Source organism: Triturus cristatus, chromosome 2_2 (genome assembly GCF_964204655.1).
Source record: "Triturus cristatus chromosome 2_2, aTriCri1.1, whole genome shotgun sequence".
NCBI classification, from domain to species: Eukaryota; Metazoa; Chordata; class Amphibia; order Caudata; family Salamandridae; genus Triturus; species Triturus cristatus.
The window spans coordinates 332273548-332293876 of NC_140582.1; the positions used below are offsets into that span (position 1 = coordinate 332273548).

The window sequence follows — 20329 nt, forward strand, 5'->3', positions numbered from 1 at the left end:
GGCGTTCAGGCAGTGCCTGATGGGCTGGTCTGATGGATCAGTGTGTGGGTCGGTCTTAGCAGTTTTGGGACGGTTTTGTGGGTAGGTGGGGGCGGTTTTAACTGTTCATTTCCCATTATTAGCACTATTTTAACTATATGCTTCAGGAATGGGGGCCACTTTTACTTTGGTGCCCGGGTCTATTTTTTGTCCCAGTCCGACCCTGCCCTTCCTCTACGGCATCCACTGACTGATCTTTTCTACTGGGTGTGCGAGACACCGAGCTATCAGTCCTATAATTCTCCTTATCCGGCCACTTCTTGTCTTGAGTTAAACAAATGGAGGAAAATGGGGAATGCTAAAATGTATGTACCCTTAATTGCATGCAGCATCATGGGGCACCAAGCATGGACCGCACCATCCACCCTAAATGCGCGGGGAAGGCTGTCTTCGCTTCACCCGTGCCTGACAAACATGGGTGTTAAGGTGTGGCAAGATCAGACATACTCACACTTCACTGGAATTGGCACTGGAACATTTTTTGTAAATGTACGTGTTTCCTATTTACCTTTACAATGGAAACTTGATCCACGGGTATTTTAATAAAGAAAACACGCATCACAGAAAGGAATGTGCGGTGGCACGAAACACCAAAACACGCCACTTCGCTTCACGCTCATCCCTCTAATTAGAAGAGAGACGCAGACTTTTCCCACATAAACAACAGCAACAACATGAAAAGGGCCTGGAAATACGTAAACCGCAGCCGCCCAGCAGACATACCTTGTAGGATAACACTTCCTTGAAGCGATGACTGAAAAAGAGAAGGAAACACATTCTGTCAGCAACAGAAACAACACAGGTAGATAACAGAATCACCCTTACCGTGACAGAGCGCTAAGCAAAGCATATTTTTATTGTCCGGAGGTTCGTTCCAGCATGGGAGGCAGAACTAGGGTGGTCTCAATCTGTTCCTACCACAGGAGCATACCATGTTTAATCTCCTATTTATTTTAGTGGGCCTCCAATGATTCAGAACAGGAGGCCATGGTGAAAGACTGATATATAATGTGGTCAGCCCCGGTTCATCTCCATCTCAGCATTCTTTTCTGGCTTTAATGCCGCTCCCACCAACTTCTGGTGTGAAAATACCTGTGCTGTGTGTTGTTGCAAGACTTGAGATGATTTTTGTGACTCCCCATGTTATCGCTTCCCACGCCACTGAGCTACTCTTGGCATAAGGTATAAAAAAATAAATAGGGCAACACAGCTTTTAATCTCTGTAGGAGAGAACCACTGTTCACCGCCTCTTTCTGTAAAACTCTAGAACAAGGGCCTCCTTTGCTTTTTTTATACGTCTAGGAACTGTGCGCAGAGAGGACTTACCTCCTGGGGAAGGTAGCTTTGACTGTGTTCTGAATAAAACCGTAGCAGCACGGGCAGACGACAAAGGCAGCCCTGGCGTTGATGCAGTGCTCGATCACCATATCCGTGGCTACTCCGCACGCGTGTAGGGCAACCTGCGAGAATCAAAGAGACGGTCACTGGTGTTATATGCTTTAACGTCCACATAAAGCTTGTATTCTATTGTATTGTTGCATTTCATAGCGCCTCATATCCTGTGATGTGGCGCATCACTGTGCGGCTTGCACAGAAAACGGTGGGGGAGTACTTTTTTTTTTTTTACAGAGTTTTATATAGCGCAAACTTGCCCCGTATTGGGTATCAGAGCGTTTTACATAGCACCAGTTGCATTACATGAGGACACATTCATTTTTGTTAGGCACGGGGAGATTTGCCCAGAATCACAGGCTGTTCAGCGTCATTGCCGAGACTCTAACTCGTTCCCCAGATTCGAGGTCGACCGCCCTAGCCCTCAGACCAACTCCTCTCCACTTGGTTGAATAGTGTTATATCGCTGGGAACTTATGTCACAAGACTTTTGATGTTGCGCCTGAGCGACAAAAGAGGTGCTCTCATCTTGTCCTGCAAGGCAGCTCTTAATGGGGTGCTAGCGGAGGACTGTGAGGGCCAGACTCACCAGAGCTTGTGGTGACCAACATTGGGAGCTAGCTCTGGCAAGACTCTATTAACCATAGCTCAAGGCACTATACTAACCAAAGGGCCATACAGAGGATATGAAGAAAGTGCAAAATGCCTAGCTGAAAGACGAGTCTCAGGGTACGGCTCACGGCTGGGTACATTTATAAATATATGAGATGACTGAAAAGTGCCTTGTGTCGGAATGTGTTAAGTCGATGCACTGCTTTGCCAATAACAGATCACCAGCTGCCTTGAGCATTTTAAAGGCCAGTGCAAATCTAGCTCTTAAAACAATGTAACATCCAAGCCGCAAAGTTGTCCATGTTCTACCTTATGGTGTACATTTACCATTTGCATTGTATGTGTACACGGCTCATTACAAAAAATGGCTGAAAAAGAAATTCAATATGCTGCACCTTCAGTTTTGCATGTATTCTGATTTTATGGGCTGGTCTGTCAAACAGCTGAACAAATGGTGTTTTCCAATTTAAATTCTGCACGTACTGCAGAAGTTTTTACATTTATGATTAGAAACCAGCATGGAAGTCTGAAATGGGCGGTAATTAAAAGATTACAAGATTTTATTCACCAAACGATTTGGAATTCCAGATTACATCTTAATCATACAGCTGAAGCATCGTTACAGAGAGCAAGAACAGCAAATCCATATTTTGCAACCCATTTCTTTTAAACGTTCTAGCCTCAGGGTGCTATTGGCTGTTGTTATCATTCCCTTATTTGCAAAAAGAAGTAAGGAATTAATTGCACTACATAACTTGCCTTCTGGAGGGTGTTTACTTTTTGGCACTCATCAGTAAGCCGCAAGCGAGACGTCGGAATAGAAATAATCCCGCATTAGGAGCAAAATTGCCAGAACTTTGTCTTCCAACCCACGAGCTCTGCAGCTGCAGACTGCTCCAGAGTTTCTTGGTCGGGTTTCGTTCGATGTAGAACCACCAGTCAAAGAACCACTGTGAGTGAGACGGGGCACAGGTGTCCCACCTCCCACCCAAGATGGCTGGCCAACTCGACATGCGTACTTATGGTGCACCAACCATTCCTCCTACCTCTGACGCAAGCCCAGCCCTGCCCCGCCCTAAACTGGCTCCTACTAAAAATAAAATGATAATAACGTTCTGTTATTATCATTTTGTTTTTCCTTTGCACCGCTCAGAGAGCAGTAGGGCGACGCTCTTCCGCCTTAGCAGAGGAGCCGCAGCTGCATGCTCATCTGTGCTTGCTTCTTCCCCTCTCCCACGAACACATTCATTCACTCACTCTCTCTTTAAAAGGTTACTCTGCTACCTCGTTTATGGTCCCCTGCCATTCTCACCTCCCTCAGATTCACCACTCTGCACCCACTCACTCACTCTTTAGTAGAAGCCCAAGAATTCATTGACATCTTAAGGATTTTGGGGGGCCCTGGGCCAAACGTAATTTGGGGGCCCCTGTTCAGAACAGCTTTAGATTATAGATCCAATTACAGCTGTCTCATGCCCTCTTTGGCCATGTCACTAACAGTGCACAGGCAGAATGATCCATATTCTAAATATGTTTACTCTTAGTTTTCGAGAATAGTGACGTATTTTCAATATTAGAATACAAATTCATTCATATTATTGCAAATACTAGTTGTAATCCCACCCATTTCTCATTTGTGACGTCCTGGTTGTCTCTAACATAATATTTTTTTATGGATGCTGCACATTGTTGAAAAACAAAAAACATTTCTCTGCAAACTGTCTCAAATAGTCTCCCACACGTCATCCACATTAAAATTAAATTAAAGGAAAACGCTGTATAAAACAATCTGTGTAAGAATTATTCAAGGTCATCAAGGCAGAACAGGGCCCCCTGAAAGTCTGGGGCTTTGGGCCAGAGCCCACTTTGACCATGCCTTAAAACGGCTCTGCAAGAAATCCTAGAATGGAACAGGGAGCAGTCTGTGCCCTGCGTTCTTTCCAGATATTCCAGATGCATCAACACTTACATCCACTCAAAATGGATCCCGGTATCAAATCAATGGCAGCCGCTTCTTTGAAGTGAAATAGGTCTCGCATTTACAAGAGTCTGAGCTATTGGCATTGTAAATGACAATGTCATTTATTTATGTGTTAATTATCAAAACAGATAAATAAAAGGCATTGTCATTTACAACGTCAATATCTTAAACTATCGCAAATGTGAGACCTATTGCATTGCAAATGCTTGTTTTTGGTTAGGCACAGGGAGATTAAGTGATTTGCCCACAATCATAGGATGTTGAGCGTCCCTGCTGAGACTCCAACCCAGGTCCCCCAGCTTAGAAGTCGACCGCTCTAGTCTTTAGGCTACATCCTTTTACCCAAGAACACTCACTATACAGTACCTTTCCAATTATACCTCTAATTCACTTTTCACAGATAGAAAATGCTTGACAGGTCCCCTGATACTCTTGCGTGCAACATGCAATCAAAGCCATATAAATGACTGAACACTGCAGCACTGCCTATTCAACAGCATTCCCCCACACCACACCAAGATACATCTTAGTGTCATTAATATAAAATTCGTCTAACCATACCATACCACAGCCATCATAACTATATACCTGGTTAGTGATACTGTCGAACTATGGAGCTGCAGCCACCTAGCTCAAAGTACAACTTAAAAGTACTTAGGAAAAACCCATCAATAGACATTAAATGCTACAAAGATTTCTAGCACCATCAAACTCGAATTCTTTTCACAATAACGAAAACAAAATAACCAAACTAAACAGCTGATAAATATCTATTAACCGTACAAACACTGAAGAACACGTATAGTATATCTAACAGTCAAATAGACCCTGAAATGTAAAAGCCGGAAATAAATGTAAACATCCTTCAGCATTTATCAATCATTAGTGTCAGGTATTCTCTGCCATCCTGTGTACAAACACGCATTGGAAAATCCAATGGGTCTGATAGAAGTTTTGAGTGGTATGCCGACTTTGGCCTTTGTTAATGATGCAGACAGACATTTCACCACCTGCACTGCAGCGCTTAATTAAACAGTGCCGCTGCTGTTATAAGTGACAAAGTAGTTGTGGGCTCAGTAGGGAGGGCAGCAGGGGAATGGGGAAGGCCCGTTAAAAAACACAGAAGGGGTCCAGAGCGCGTCTAGGTTTGTCCCGATGTGAAATGTCTGCAAATGGTTTTGATCCCTAATTGCAATATTGATAAACCCTGATGCAATAAAAAGAAAACAAGCAAAAAACGATTAAATTCTGCATATGATGCATATGTGAGATAAAATTTAGGGGTCTATTAAAAAAGGTAAATATGCATGTGGATATTTACTCTCACGTATATTTAAGACTACACCTAGGCATAGATTTCCATGTCTCCGTCCCCTTAAATCAGGGGGGTTAAGCCTCCTACAACAGGATTTATGAGTATAAAGCTACTACTAGTAACTTTGCAGATGTAGATGGAAGTCACAACCCCCATGGCGGAGTTCTCCCTATTGTCTCCCTATAGGAAACAATATTAACGCATATTGTAATGTAAAATATCAATGTAAATTCATCTAAAATATTTATTTTTAACTTGGAAATAATAAACTAATAAAATTAAATGTTACAGCGCAGACTCATATTAAATATTATTATATAATGATTTAATTGACATATTAATTTAGTTGATAAATATTTAAAAACAATAATTACAACAATCTAACCATCAATACATTATTTCATATTTAGTACATTTGTACAAATGTTGTGTTTATTAACTTTAGAATAATAAAATATATAAGTACCAATTGTATATATTAAAATTTGTGTGTGTGTAATTGTTGAAACAATAACAATTTTAACATTAGTTCCCATGGAGCATTATTTTATTTCCCTGCCTTCATTGTTTTCTTTGGGAGTGTGTGACAGTACCTGAAAGTTGTAATGTGTAGTACTTCATCTACTCCAAGGCTGGGTTGGAGCATATTTACACCTGTTTTGACACCTTTAGGGTTGCAGTAACTTTAGAAGTGTAGCCTGTGAATATCAATGGTCTTACTGGTTTTGTGGGCACGTGTTTGTATTAGCTTTTGTATTAGCTTGCCCCTCCCTAAACCCCTCCCATTTAGTAAATATTTCCTATTTTCAACCATTCCCCCCTTACATTTACTGCTAGGTGTGCAGAGATTTCCGCAAGGAAAATGACAGGAGAGGTAGAGGTATCCACCCATAGATTTGTGAATAACATTTAGTACTACGTAAGTAGTACTGCTTTAAGTACTACAAAATGCAATTTGTGAATAGGCCCTTCAGTGTACTTTATCAGATGCAAAATAATCTATGTTTCAATGTAATGCAACAATCCAACCCCAAAGGAGGAGGGAATGATACATCAAACAGCCAATTGCATTAGGTGAGGAAGAAATACTCCTCCTCTAGGAAGGGACAAACGCCATTCTAAGTCTTTTCAAAAGAATTTGTTAAATAGGTTGTACAGACACTTGCGCTTTCAAGCCAGACATAAAGAAGACCATCTCCTTCCTTATATAGGAAACGTCTCCAAACCTTCAGGCAGCCATCGCCTGCCACAATAGTAAAAAACAAAACTGGTTGTTTTCTAGTTTCTTGGATATAGGCGGTGCTCCCCAGTTCCTTGAAGACATTCAGAAAGCAGACTCACAGAAAGATGTTTCAATGACCACCTTGTCATAGGCAGGAAAGGCCACTCACAAAATGATTTACTTTGCCACCACCCTCACCAAGTCCATAAGAAATAACATACACGGATAAAGTTCAGAAACTCAGTTTTGAAACACTGCTTTTAGACAGCTACTACAACCATTCATCAAGTCCCTGAAACCAGCTCTCGTTTTCACACAAAAACAACTTGACCCTTGGATCACCACACTATCATCTGCCTTCTCTATAAGTCAATTAACAAAGAGAGGGAGTGTAGAGGATTCTTAGTAGAACCTACCTCCTATATCAGACTTTAAATAAACAATGTGGTTCTACTTAATGTGATATAAAAAATATTTTTCTATGTTTTATTGTTTTTCAATCGTGAATAAACAAGGTAGTGCCTTATTTGAATAAAGGCACTAAGTGTTTTTAAAATACCCCTCACACACTATGAATTCCCATAGTGTCATGCTTCATCATGGGGGTCTTCCCGTCCCTCTACGGGGCGGGGCGTGCTTCGACCAATATATATATATGGGAGCACTTTTGTTAGATGATGGAAGAAGACTATGTGTGAAGTGATGGTGAGTGTGATAGGGTAAGTGAGTGAATACAAAATATTAAAAATCCCCTGGCTAGTGGAAAAAACAGACTTTATTCTATTCCCTAGCTTAGAATGTTAAAAATTGGGGTTGCGTAGGGGGTGTATGTCAATTAGATACTCCCTACTGGGTCAACATGTTTCGTAAGCAGTCCCCACTGCTTTACTCATCAGGACCTAAAAAATATATATGTCCCTACTACACTCAAAATTATGATAGGATTGTATGCCTATTCAAAATCTTCCAAAGATTGGGGAATAATTAAAGGTACATTGACCTTTGTTGATTGAAAATAGCATTTCCATCGACATCTGTAAAGATAAAAGTGTTAATGAAAAGGACATCTGTGAATTGTTCATGTCACCACAACTTCATACTGTGAAATTTTTGGCTGAAAGGAAAAATAGTGATATATTTTTCTATTGTCCAATGTTTCAATATTCATCGGTTATTTTGGCTTTTTGTATGGCCAGCATACGTGTTTACACATTTGCATTCCTTTCCTTCTTTTACCCGAAGAGTGACATATTGTTCGTGAATGAATGCTGGATATATTTCACCAGTAAATTATCAATGACCAAATAACGATGTGAAAAATTTACTCGTTTTTTTCTTATTCGCAGCCAACACTCCCATTCATTCATCTACTTGTGGCAAAGCTTGTCGTCATGCTGTCTACTGGTAACTATGTGATTCAATTGTGGTAAAGATGACGGTTGCCTTGCAAACTGTTAGACTATACAAGCACACCTAGAGACCCATCTTGACATTTATGCAGTACTTAATAAAACTTGTAATAGCCTATTACGTGTGATCTATTTACGTAGCAAAAAAGTATACATACTTCCTTCGGGATGATTATCCAAATCCATGGGCTGGTATCAGAGAAAGGGGGCTTTCTACCAATTACTGTGGATAAGTAGAAGTATATTTTAGCAGAAGCGGCTACGTTCGCCGAATCGAGAGAGGTGGCAAAATAAGCGATGCCTACTTTAAAGACTTAGGCTAGTCTTACTTACATTTTGGTGATTCAAGTCTCACCTCAGCTTTCTGCCGATCCGCTCCGTTACGCGCCTCCCGGCTTCCGAGATGTATTTCAACTGAACTCGTTGCCGGAAGCGGGGCGAGGAACAGCAAAATAAGCTAGTGCGCGTTATATTTTCAAAATGGCTATCCGTATTGGAATGCTTGTTTTTCCAAAGGTATACTCACTTCCTGGTCTATTTCATTCACTGGAACTTGGTTCAATAACCCGTTCCTTCATGTCAAATCCACACAAACTGATGTTATATGTGAATATTGGTGGGTGAAGATGTATTCCTACAGATAATTCAATTACCTAAGCTGTAAATCTTCTCAGATGGTTCATGTATAGAGAAAAAGACTCGCTTTTGCGAATATGACCGAATTGTTGTCATCCGGCCGAGAAATCTTTGGAATGAGAAACCAGCCAATTTTGATGAGGTAGTAAATTGGGAATCTTACTTTTGTGTTCATTTGATGTAATGATTTTACAACGATAGTAATTGCGAATTCATTTTTTCGTATTTATGTTATTCATGTGAAGAAGTCATAGCTGGATTGGAGAAATCACTTAGGGGTTAAATTCTTTTTACAGTTGGCCCCAGGGGATATCATCATTCAATCCTTTGACATTCGTTTTAAGGCGGAACACCCATCTTTGTTCTTTTTCTAGAAGGTATTTTTCATTTGTTATCTGTTCAATTACTGTCCAGGTTATGTCATCTGGTGTATGGCCCAGTTCCAGGAAATGTGATGCCATTTTCGTTGTTCCTCTCTTGCACTTTATATTACTCTTGTGTTCACCAATCCTTACTTTAATTGGTCTGGTTGTCATGCCTATGTATTCAAGCATGCATGGACATGAAATGAGATACACTACATTGTTACTATTACATGTAGTAAATTTTCTCTGTTCCCATTTGGTTCCATTTTGAAAGATGATTTCTTTGCTTTTTTTGGTGAGAGGGCATACCTTGCATTTGCCACATGGATGGTGTCCGTGTATATTAGCCATTGCAGTGGATTGTTGTATATTCTCGATTCTGCGGGGTCTAGTGTGGACGATCATGTCTCGAATGCTCTTTCCCCTTCTATGCGAGAACATTGGTTTTGGTAGGTTCAGATCTGCACTATTCAAGATACGCCAATGTTTATTGATAATCTTGGTGACCTGATTGGAGTTGGTATTGTATGTTGTAATACAAAAAGGTCTTTTTTCTTCTTCTTCAGATTTAGGATGGATGGGTTCAAGAAGGCTTTCCCTGCAGTTATTACGTGCTCTTTTATAGGCATTTTGTATAATTTTTTTAGGATAATGTCTTTTCTCAAGTTTGTCAGTTAGAGCCTTTGATTGGGTTTTAAAATCGCCGATTTCTGTGCAATTTCGTCGGAGTCGCAGGAACTGACCATACGGAAGATTGTCACGTAGATGTCTAGGGTGGAAGCTCTTGTACAAAACGCTCCCCATGCTGGTCCCGTGCTTCTGAAGGTAGAGAGTACCCTTATACTCGAAGAAGTTTTCTCTCAGTGCTAAACTGCAGCACTCCATGACGACATTTCTAGGTGTTTGATATTCCCAATCTACCTCAAAAAGGACTTCTTCAATGATGTCCAAAGTTTCGGTGTGGGGGAGACTGGTGTATAAACTTTCAACATCACAACTAATAAGTAGTTGTTGTTGTGGATCAAATGTGAGATTTTCCAATAATACCAGCACATCTTTAGTGTCCCTCAAGTAGGTGGATGTTTTCTGTACCATGGGTCTTAGGTATGCATCTGCAAATTTGGAGACTGGTTCCAGAATTGATCCGATTCCCGATACAATTGGACGACCTGGGGGGTTCTCCAATTTTTTATGTATCTTAGGGATGGTATAAAAGTATGGTGTTATAGGGGATTCTTGAACTAAAAAATCCCCCTCTTTTTTCGTTATCCATCCGTGTGTGAGAGCCTCTTCTACCATATTCATTATTTTGGTTTTGATTTTTTCGGTGGGATCCTGGTTTAGGACCTCGTAATTTCTCCTATCTTGAAGGAGACGTCTGCATTCTTTATCATATTGTTCCGTGGTTTGTATGACAATCGCTCCTCCCTTATCCGCAGGTTTTATCACCAGATTGTCGTTGTTACTTAATTCTCGTATTGCAGGCCTTTCTTCTTTTGTTATGTTTTGAAAGGTTTTATTTGTAGTGGTGTCAAGATTATCGAGATCTTTCATAACCGCTTTTTCAAAAGCAAGTAATTCGATTGGAAGGGTGCAGTAACGAGTTCAGTTGAAATACATCTCGGAAGCCGGGAGGCGCGTAACGGAGCGGATCGGCAGAAAGCTGAGGTGAGACTTGAATCACCAAAATGTAAGTAAGACTAGCCTAAGTCTTTAAAGTAGGCATCGCTTATTTTGCCACCTCTCTCGATTCGGCGAACGTAGCCGCTTCTGCTAAAATATACTTCTACTTATCCACAGTAATTGGTAGAAAGCCCCCTTTCTCTGATACCAGCCCATGGATTTGGATAATCATCCCGAAGGAAGTATGTATACTTTTTTGCTACGTAAATAGATCACACGTAATAGGCTATTACAAGTTTTATTAAGTACTGCATAAATGTCAAGATGGGTCTCTAGGTGTGCTCGTATAGTCTAACAGTTTGCAAGGCAACCGTCATCTTTACCACAATTGAATCACATAGTTACCAGTAGACAGCATGACGACAAGCTTTGCCACAAGTAGATGAATGAATGGGAGTGTTGGCTGCGAATAAGAAAAAAACGAGTATATTTTTGCACATCGTTATTTGGTCATTGATAATTTACTGGTGAAATATATCCAGCATTCATTCACGAACAATATATCACTCTTCGTGTAAAAGAAGGAAAGGAATGCAAATGTGTAAACACGTATGCTGGCCATACAAAAAGCCAAAATAACCGATGAATATTGAAACATTGGACAATAGAAAAATATATCACTATTTTTCCTTTCAGCCAAAAATTTCACAGTATGAAGTTGTGGTGACATGAACAATTCACAGATGTCCTTTTCATTAACACTTTTATCTTTACAGATGTCGATGGAAATGCTATTTTCAATCAACAAAGGTCAATGTACCTTTAATTATTCCCCAATCTTTGGAAGATTTTGAATAGGCATACAATCCTATCATAATTTTGAGTGTAGTAGGGACATATATATTTTTTAGGTCCTGATGAGTAAAGCAGTGGGGACTGCTTACGAAACATGTTGACCCAGTAGGGAGTATCTAATTGACATACACCCCCTACGCAACCCCAATTTTTAACATTCTCAGCTAGGGAATAGAATAAAGTCTGTTTTTTCCACTAGCCAGGGGATTTTTAATATTTTGTATTCACTCACGTACCCTATCACACTCACCATCACTTCACACATAGTCTTCTTCCATCATCTAACAACAGTGCTCCCATATATATATATTGGTCGAAGCACGCCCCGCCCCGTAGAGGGACGGGAAGACCCCCATGATGAAGCATGACACTATGGGAATTCATAGTGTGTGAGGGGTATTTTAAAAACACTTAGTGCCTTTATTCAAATAAGGCACTACCTTGTTTATTCACGATTGAAAAACAATAAAACATAGAAAAATATTTTTTATATCACATTAAGTAGAACCACATTGTTTATTTAAAGTCTGATATAGGAGGTAGGTTCTACTAAGAATCCTCTACACTCCCTCTCTTTGTTAATTTTCGTTAAATGACAGCGTAAGCTGTGGGAGCTTTTCTCAAACTCAAGAAGACCTTTTCTGAGGAGTCTTTCAACTGAGAGTCACCCTATATACTTCGCTTTTTTGATCCATTAGTAGTCACACTCCTTACATCAATCAACACTAAAAAAACATGGCAGACAGTGCTGGATTGACCTTTACCGACGAAGATATAGAAAATATTCTATCATCATTAGGGAATTTCGAGGGACTGAATACCACCGAACCCTCCACCAGTAATAATGACTGGGATGAAATGGAAGAGTTGAGACGCACTCAGATAAAAACTGCTTTGCATGGCCTACTAATGTCGGAATATCTCAAGGTAAATGCAGCACCTCAAGGCCTAATCGTCCGAAACGAACCATACATCTTCCAGCAAGACATGAGATTCAAGAAAGATTGGTCATTAATATCATGGCACTGCACGAGAGACTGGATCGTACTAATACTTAAAACAGCAAGCAGACTGGCACAAGAACTCAAAATAGAAATTCAGGCTATAGAGGTGAGACTAAAAAGCTATGAATCACCAAGCAGTATGAAAAAACATCTGGATGAATTAAACAAAACCCTGAATGATTTTTAAGCCACGTTGAAGCAAAGCAAATATAACAAACTAAAAAAAGACACAAGTCGGTTCAGCCATGAAAAAGTGTATCCTTACATCAAAGAAGATTACAGAACAAATCAACTAGACACAACGGACGAAGATTCATCTGAGACCGGTTCAAACAGTTCGGGGTCAAGTAGAGGCAAAAATCCAAGATTCCAAGGACCAAGGAATAACTACAGATATCCCAACCAAGAAAGAGCTAGAGGATGGGGACATTTCCAAGGTCCACCAATGTATCCACCACAGTTTTTTGGACAATCTCCTTTTCCACCTCCACAAGGAGCATATCCCCCGTGGGGCTATCCACCTCAAGATTTCCCCTATTTTGAACAGCCTCATTTTTTAGGATCTCGTCAAGGGAGGAACAGGGGAAGAAATCGGAGAGGAAACAACGTCCATTGGACCCCGAGAGAAGAAGATCAAACACGAGTATTAACCAGGAGCCTGACAAGAGCAACAACGAGCAAGAAATGAACCTTGTCGTAAATCTGACTGACATGCAGTTAACCCCGGAAGAAATCTCGGTATTGGAGAAAGGTTTGGGTTTTGTGCCAACATCAAATATGGATAAATTCTTGTTATGCAAAGAGATACAAGAATTTATAAGGAGATTAAAATTACAAATCTTCTTCAAAAACAAAGAGACTTCCACCATACAAGAAGGAGACACAGGTTTGAAACTAAAATCCAGCTTTACACCACCAAACTGCACCCTTCCAATCGAATTACTTGCTTTTGAAAAAGCGGTTATGAAAGATCTCGATAATCTTGACACCACTACAAATAAAACCTTTCAAAACATAACAAAAGAAGAAAGACATGCAATACGAGAATTAAGTAACAACGACAATCTGGTGAAAAAACCTGCGGATAAGGGAGGAGCGATTGTCATACAAACCACGGAACAATATGATAAAGAATGCAGACGTCTCCTTCAAGATAGGAGAAATTACGAGGTCCTAAACCAGGATCCCGCCGAAAAAATCAAAACCAAAATAATGAATATGGTAGAAGAGGCTCTCACACACGGATGGATAACGAAAAAAGAGGGGGATTTTTTAGTTCAAGAATCCCCTATAACACCATACTTTTATACCATCCCTAAGATACATAAGAAATTGGAGAACCCCCCAGGTCGTCCAATTGTATCCGGAATCGGATCAATTCTGGAACCAGTCTCCAAATTTGCAGATGCATACCTAAGACCCATGGTACAGAAAACATCCACCTACTTGAGGGACACTAAAGATGTGCTGGTATTATTGGAAAATCTCACATTTGATCCACAACAACTACTACTTATTAGTTGTGATGTTGAAAGTTTATACACCAGTCTCCCCCACACTGAAACTTTGGACATCATTGAAGAAGTCCTTTTTGAGGTAGATTGGGAATATCAAACACCTAGAAATGTCGTCATGGAGTGCTGCAGTTTAGCACTGAGAGAAAACTTCTTCGAGTATAAGGGTACTCTCTACCTTCAGAAGCACGGGACCAGCATGGGGAGCGTTTTTGCTCCCAGCATAGCTGGTCTCTATGTGCACCATCTCGAGACCACTAAGATCTTACATCAAAGTAACCCCTTTTTCAAACAAATTAATACCTGGAAGCGATATATCGACGACATTCTTATCATTTGGGAAGGTGACGAAAGCACAGCAAAAAGTTTCATTACATGGTTAAATCTCCAAGATGATTTCTTGAAGTTCACGAGCACCATCTCCAACAATGAACTAGTATTCCTGGATCTCAACATATCACCAAAGGATGGCAGACTTATGACCACCACGCATTTCAAAACGACATTTCAAATTTGTCTCCTTTTGTACAAGAGCTTCCACCCTAGACATCTACGTGACAATCTTCCGTATGGTCAGTTCCTGCGACTCCGACGAAATTGCACAGAAATCGGCGATTTTAAAACCCAATCAAAGGCTCTAACTGACAAACTTGAGAAAAGACATTATCCTAAAAAAAATATACAAAATGCCTATAAAAGAGCACGTAATAACTGCAGGGAAAGCCTTCTTGAACCCATCCATCCTAAATCTGAAGAAGAAGAAAAAAGACCTTTTTGTATTACAACATACAATACCAACTCCAATCAGGTCACCAAGATTATCAATAAACATTGGCGTATCTTGAATAGTGCAGCTCTGAACCTACCAAAACCAATGTTCTCGCATAGAAGAGGGAAGAGCATTCGAGACATGATCGTCCACACTAGACCCCGCAGAATCGAGAATATACAACAATCCACTGCAATGGCTAATATACACGGACACCATCCATGTGGCAAATGCAAGGTATGCCCTCTCACCAAAAAAAGCAAAGAAATCATCTTTCAAAATGGAACCAAATGGGAACAGAGAAAATTTACTACATGTAATAGTAACAATGTAGTGTATCTCATTTCATGTCCATGCATGCTTGAATACATAGGCATGACAACCAGACCAATTAAAGTAAGGATTGGTGAACACAAGAGTAATATAAAGTGCAAGAGAGGAACAACGAAAATGGCATCACATTTCCTGGAACTGGGCCATACACCAGATGACATAACCTGGACAGTAATTGAACAGATAACAAATGAAAAATACCTTCTAGAAAAAGAACAAAGATGGGTGTTCCGCCTTAAAACGAATGTCAAAGGATTGAATGATGATATCCCCTGGGGCCAACTGTAAAAAGAATTTAACCCCTAAGTGATTTCTCCAATCCAGCTATGACTTCTTCACATGAATAACATAAATACGAAAAAATGAATTCGCAATTACTATCGTTGTAAAATCATTACATCAAATGAACACAAAAGTAAGATTCCCAATTTACTACCTCATCAAAATTGGCTGGTTTCTCATTCCAAAAATTTCTCGGCCGGATGACAACAATTCGGTCATATTCGCAAAAGCGAGTCTTTTTCTCAATACGTGAACCATCTGAGAAGATTTACAGCTAAGGTAAATGAATTATCTATAGGAATACATCTTCACCCACCAATATTCACATATAACATCAGTTTGTGTGGATTTGACATGAAGGAACGGGTTATTGAACCAAGTTCCAGTGAATGAAATAGACCAGGAAGTGAGTATACCTTTGGAAAAACAAGCATTCCAATACGGATAGCCATTTTGAAAATATAACGCACACTAGCTTATTTTGCTGTTCCTCGCCCCGCTTCCGGCAACGAGTTCAGTTGAAATACATCTCGGAAGCCGGGAGGCGCGTAACTGAGCGGATCGGCAGAAAGCTGAGGTGAGACTTGAATCACCAAAATGTAAGTAAGACTAGCCTAAGTCTTTAAAGTAGGCATCGCTTATTTTGCCACCTCTCTCGATTCGGCGAACGTAGCCGCTTCTGCTAAAATATACTTCTACTTATCCACAGTAATTGGTAGAAAGCCCCCTTTCTCTGATACCAGCCCATGGATTTGGATAATCATCCCGAAGGAAGTATGTATACTTTTTTGCTACGTAAATAGATCACACGTAATAGGCTATTACAAGTTTTATTAAGTACTGCATAAATGTCAAGATGGGTCTCTAGGTGTGCTCGTATAGTCTAACAGTTTGCAAGGCAACCGTCATCTTTACCACAATTGAATCACATAGTTACCAGTAGACAGCATGACGACAAGCTTTGCCACAAGTAGATGAATGAATGGGAGTGTTGGCTGCGAATAAGAAAAAAACGAGTATATTTTTGCACATCGTTATTTGGTCATTGATAATTTACTGGTGAAATATATCCAGCATTCATTCACGAACAATATATCAGTCTTCGTGTAAAAGAAGAAAAGGAATGCAAATGTGTAAACACGTATGCTGGCCATACAAAAAGCCAAAATAACCGATGAATATTGAAACATTGGACAATAGAAAAATATATCACTATTTTTCCTTTCAGCCAAAAATTTCACAGTATGAAGTTGTGGTGACATGAACAATTCACAGATGTCCTTTTCATTAACACTTTTATCTTTACAGATGTCGATGGAAATGCTATTTTCAATCAACAAAGGTCAATGTACCTTTAATTTTTCCCCAATCATTGGAAGATTTTGAATAGGCATACAATCCTATCATAATTTTGAGTGTAGTAGGGACATATATATTTTTTAGGTCCTGATGAGTAAAGCAGTGGGGACTGCTTACGAAACATGTTGACCCAGTAGGGAGTATCTAATTGACATACACCCCCTACGCAACCCCAATTTTTAACATTCTGAGCTAGGGAATAGAATAAAGTCTGTTTTTTCCACTAGCCAGGGGATTTTTAATTTTTTGTATTCACTCACTTACCCTATCACACTCACCATCACTTCACACATAGTCTTCTTCCATCATCTAACAACAGTGCTCCCATATATATATATTGGTCGAAGCACGCCCCGCCCCGTAGAGGGACGGGAAGACCCCCATGATGAAGCATGACACTATGGGAATTCATAGTGTGTGAGGGGTATTTTAAAAACACTTAGTGCCTTTATTCAAATATGGCACTACCTTGTTTATTCACGATTGAAAAACAATAAAACATAGAAAAATATTTTTTATATCACATTAAGTAATATTCTCTATAAGTCAATCAGGAAATGGGGCTGGGCCCTATAAAGTGGAGACAAGGCTGGGTCACGAATACAATACATATAACAATGAGAGTGCCTTGCCCGCTAACTTCACTAATTTTTTCAAGACATACCAAATTAAAATATTCAGTCAGTTTGAATGGCATTCAAAAACAGTGCAGTGTAGTATCAAAGAAGAAGATTTGTTCATTGATTGTTAGCATGCAATTCATTTGGAGGAACAAACTTAATTTTTCAGTTTGTTTTCTCCTGAACAAACTAGTGAAGTTAGCGGGTGAGTCACTGTCGTAAATTCTCTATAAGACAGGCGTCTGGGTTCTAGGAGGCACCACATCTTAGCCACATCCTGCACTCGTGTCTACTCCTTACCACTAACCTCTAAAATAATTGCAAACGTGGTGGTCCAGCTAATTAATCCAATTTGTCATCTTTTGATAGAAGATTTGGCTCTCTCAAGAGGTCTGCATGAACTCGTCCTGACCTAGTCAATGAATTAACTTCTGCCCTATACAGTAACACAGAGATCTACTTTTCTTACATCACACCATACCCACAGATACAACCACTTAAACTCCCTTGACTGTGAGCCCTGCCTCACTACTTCCCTTCCCCAACCCCTATATCACATCCCAGACCAAGGTTCCTCAAGCCTCTTCTTTCCTACACACCCTCAACTTCAGCCCAGCCTTACCACCTATTGAACTCACTATGACCACCTCCATCCCTCGAGGGGGCTTTCATTAATGCCAGTTCTGCTATCCAACATGCTACTAACATCCACAATACTATTATCTACCTTTCTCCTTATGCCCTTGTTATCACCAAAATATGTTGCGACACAAGACCCAAGCCATTTTAAAAATGCTTTCAAAGAGTTACAATATACTTTTTAGACACTGTGAAAATGGTCATGGCAGATGAGTGGCCCCTCAACTTTAAACCTCACATCACCTGTCACAAAATCAAAAGTCAACACCATGAATCCTTCAAATATTAGCTTGTTAAATGGGTTACCAGTCTAATTCACAATTGCTTACCACCCAACTAAACAATTATTTGAAACCTTCACATCTGACCTCCCAGATCTCCTCAAAGCATTTGCTCATTTTAGGAGACTTCAACATCTTGGCTGATGACCTTCAAAGCTTTTTGTACACTGGGGACCATGTGGATAATCTGAGCTATATCCAACTACTTAACTCAACCACTCACAAAGTTGGTCATAGCTTAAACCTGCTATTTTCATTATGCAAGGAACACCACTATGGACTCCCCTGAGTGTCTTGTTTTTACAAATGTCTAGGTTCAATACGTTTCCCTGACTGGCAAAGCCAAGACTTATTCCACAGCTATTCACATTGCCAAAAAGGGTCATTTTTTAATGACAATTTGATGTATCCACATCACATTTTGGGCCCTTTCATCTCACAGGTGCTAGACTCAGCTTCACAAGTAGGGTACTGCTTTTATCAGAAGTTTGGGAACACTGAATAGTAGAACACGTTATTATTAACTAGAACTCTCTCCATTGTAGGGTTTCAAATGTAAGCTAGGTTGTAAGAAAGAACACATTTTATAAAATGCCCTAAGAATCATAGGATAGTATGGGCAATCCAAATTCAGAGTTGCACAAATAACCACTATTCCCATAGCCAGTATCTTGTTCACATTTCAAAAATACAAAGGTTTCCTTCTTACGCATTATTCATTCATTAGATTTTACCACATGAATTGCTGCATGGTTGATTCAAAATGAAAATTAATTAGAAGCTGCAGTTCAGTTGTTGGTTCTGGACATCGGATATTTTTGGACAACCAACAAACAGTATGTATCCCAGTAACCAGAAGGTTATGACAGCCAGGAACTGTATATTACTTTTGTAAATCAGCCATTGTGGCAAAGATGAAAACGTTGTCACCAATTGCTATTTTTTTCCTACCTATTTTCTGATTTCAATGATTAGTTTCCTTCAGATTTGGGAAGATGTTGATCTCAGCACAGCAAACATTTTGTTGTATGTCATTTTTAGGCAAAAAAAGATACACTTTCTCACGCAGCAGGTTTTCCCTATTTAAAAATACAATTGCTGAATTTTGGCTATTTTCTCAGTTCCATCCAGGAAAATGCATAAACAATGGGTACCTTTAAAATCCCCAAGATCTGGAAACAAAGCACACAAATTTGGCTTGGATACCTTTAAAGGCATAAGTGTGCAGGTGTGCAGGTGCCCCAAAACCAAAAAAGGGCTCAGCACTAGGACAACAAAAGCCTCAGCAGCTAAGGGGTTACATTCCTTGTAATTACTACAGTACACCTAAATTTTCATATGAAAAAAATGCCTTTGCTTATAACTACGGCCTTAGAAAACAAGCATTGGTTAAGCCAACAAGCCTGGGCTTCGCGAGCTGATGAAATGGCTATTTTAAAACAAATTATATCTTTCAAGCATATGTTTAGGAAAGTAGGACCTGCTTTCATGGTTGCTCCCACTTTTTCCTGGGGTTATACTGTAGTCTGACTGGGATCCTGCTAATCAGGATCCAGGTCACTGTGCTCTCTCCCTAAATATTACAATGGTAAATACTTTGGTACCTTTCCAATTGGCTACTGGTTTACCCTTCGAGTCCCCTAGTATATGGTACTAAGAAACCCAGGGCATAGGTATACCAGGGGTCTCCCATGGGCTGCAGGACGTATTGTGCCACCCATGAGAGAACACTCAAACTGTGACTCGCGCCTGCCACTGCAGCCTATGTAAGTTGGTGTTAGCACCACTTACGACAGATATAGGTTTTCTTATCTCTGAAGGTCACTGCACTTAAAACCTTTAAGTCACCTCTAAGGTAGGCCTTCAATCCTGAAGGCAGGGTGCTAGGTTATAAGTGTCAGGGCAGGACACCCCCTACAAACCCTGGAGCCAATTCTCCAGGCTTTATAAGTGCGGTCAGACATTTAATACATATACTGGACATCAAGTCAATCACGAGATATCTAACTATATATTGGCTGCACCAAAACCGGTCATGTTTGGTATCATACATGTTGGAATCCTACCCCAACACTGATT

At 40.0% G+C, this 20329-nt stretch overlaps 1 protein-coding gene across 3 annotated transcripts in view; it reads right to left on the bottom strand.

Annotated features, from left to right (window-relative positions):
* GSTCD (glutathione S-transferase C-terminal domain containing) overlaps positions 1–20329 on the bottom strand; it is an 841775-nt gene that overhangs the window by 134487 nt on the left and 686959 nt on the right. For all 3 annotated transcript variants that reach the window (XM_085641409.1, XM_085641407.1, XM_085641408.1), the window contains exons 9-10: positions 1366–1499; positions 763–793 (exon numbers count right to left, since the gene is read on the bottom strand). In XM_085641409.1, the coding sequence (XP_085497535.1) occupies positions 763–793; positions 1366–1499 (165 nt within the window). The remainder of the gene's footprint in view (positions 1–762; positions 794–1365; positions 1500–20329) is intronic.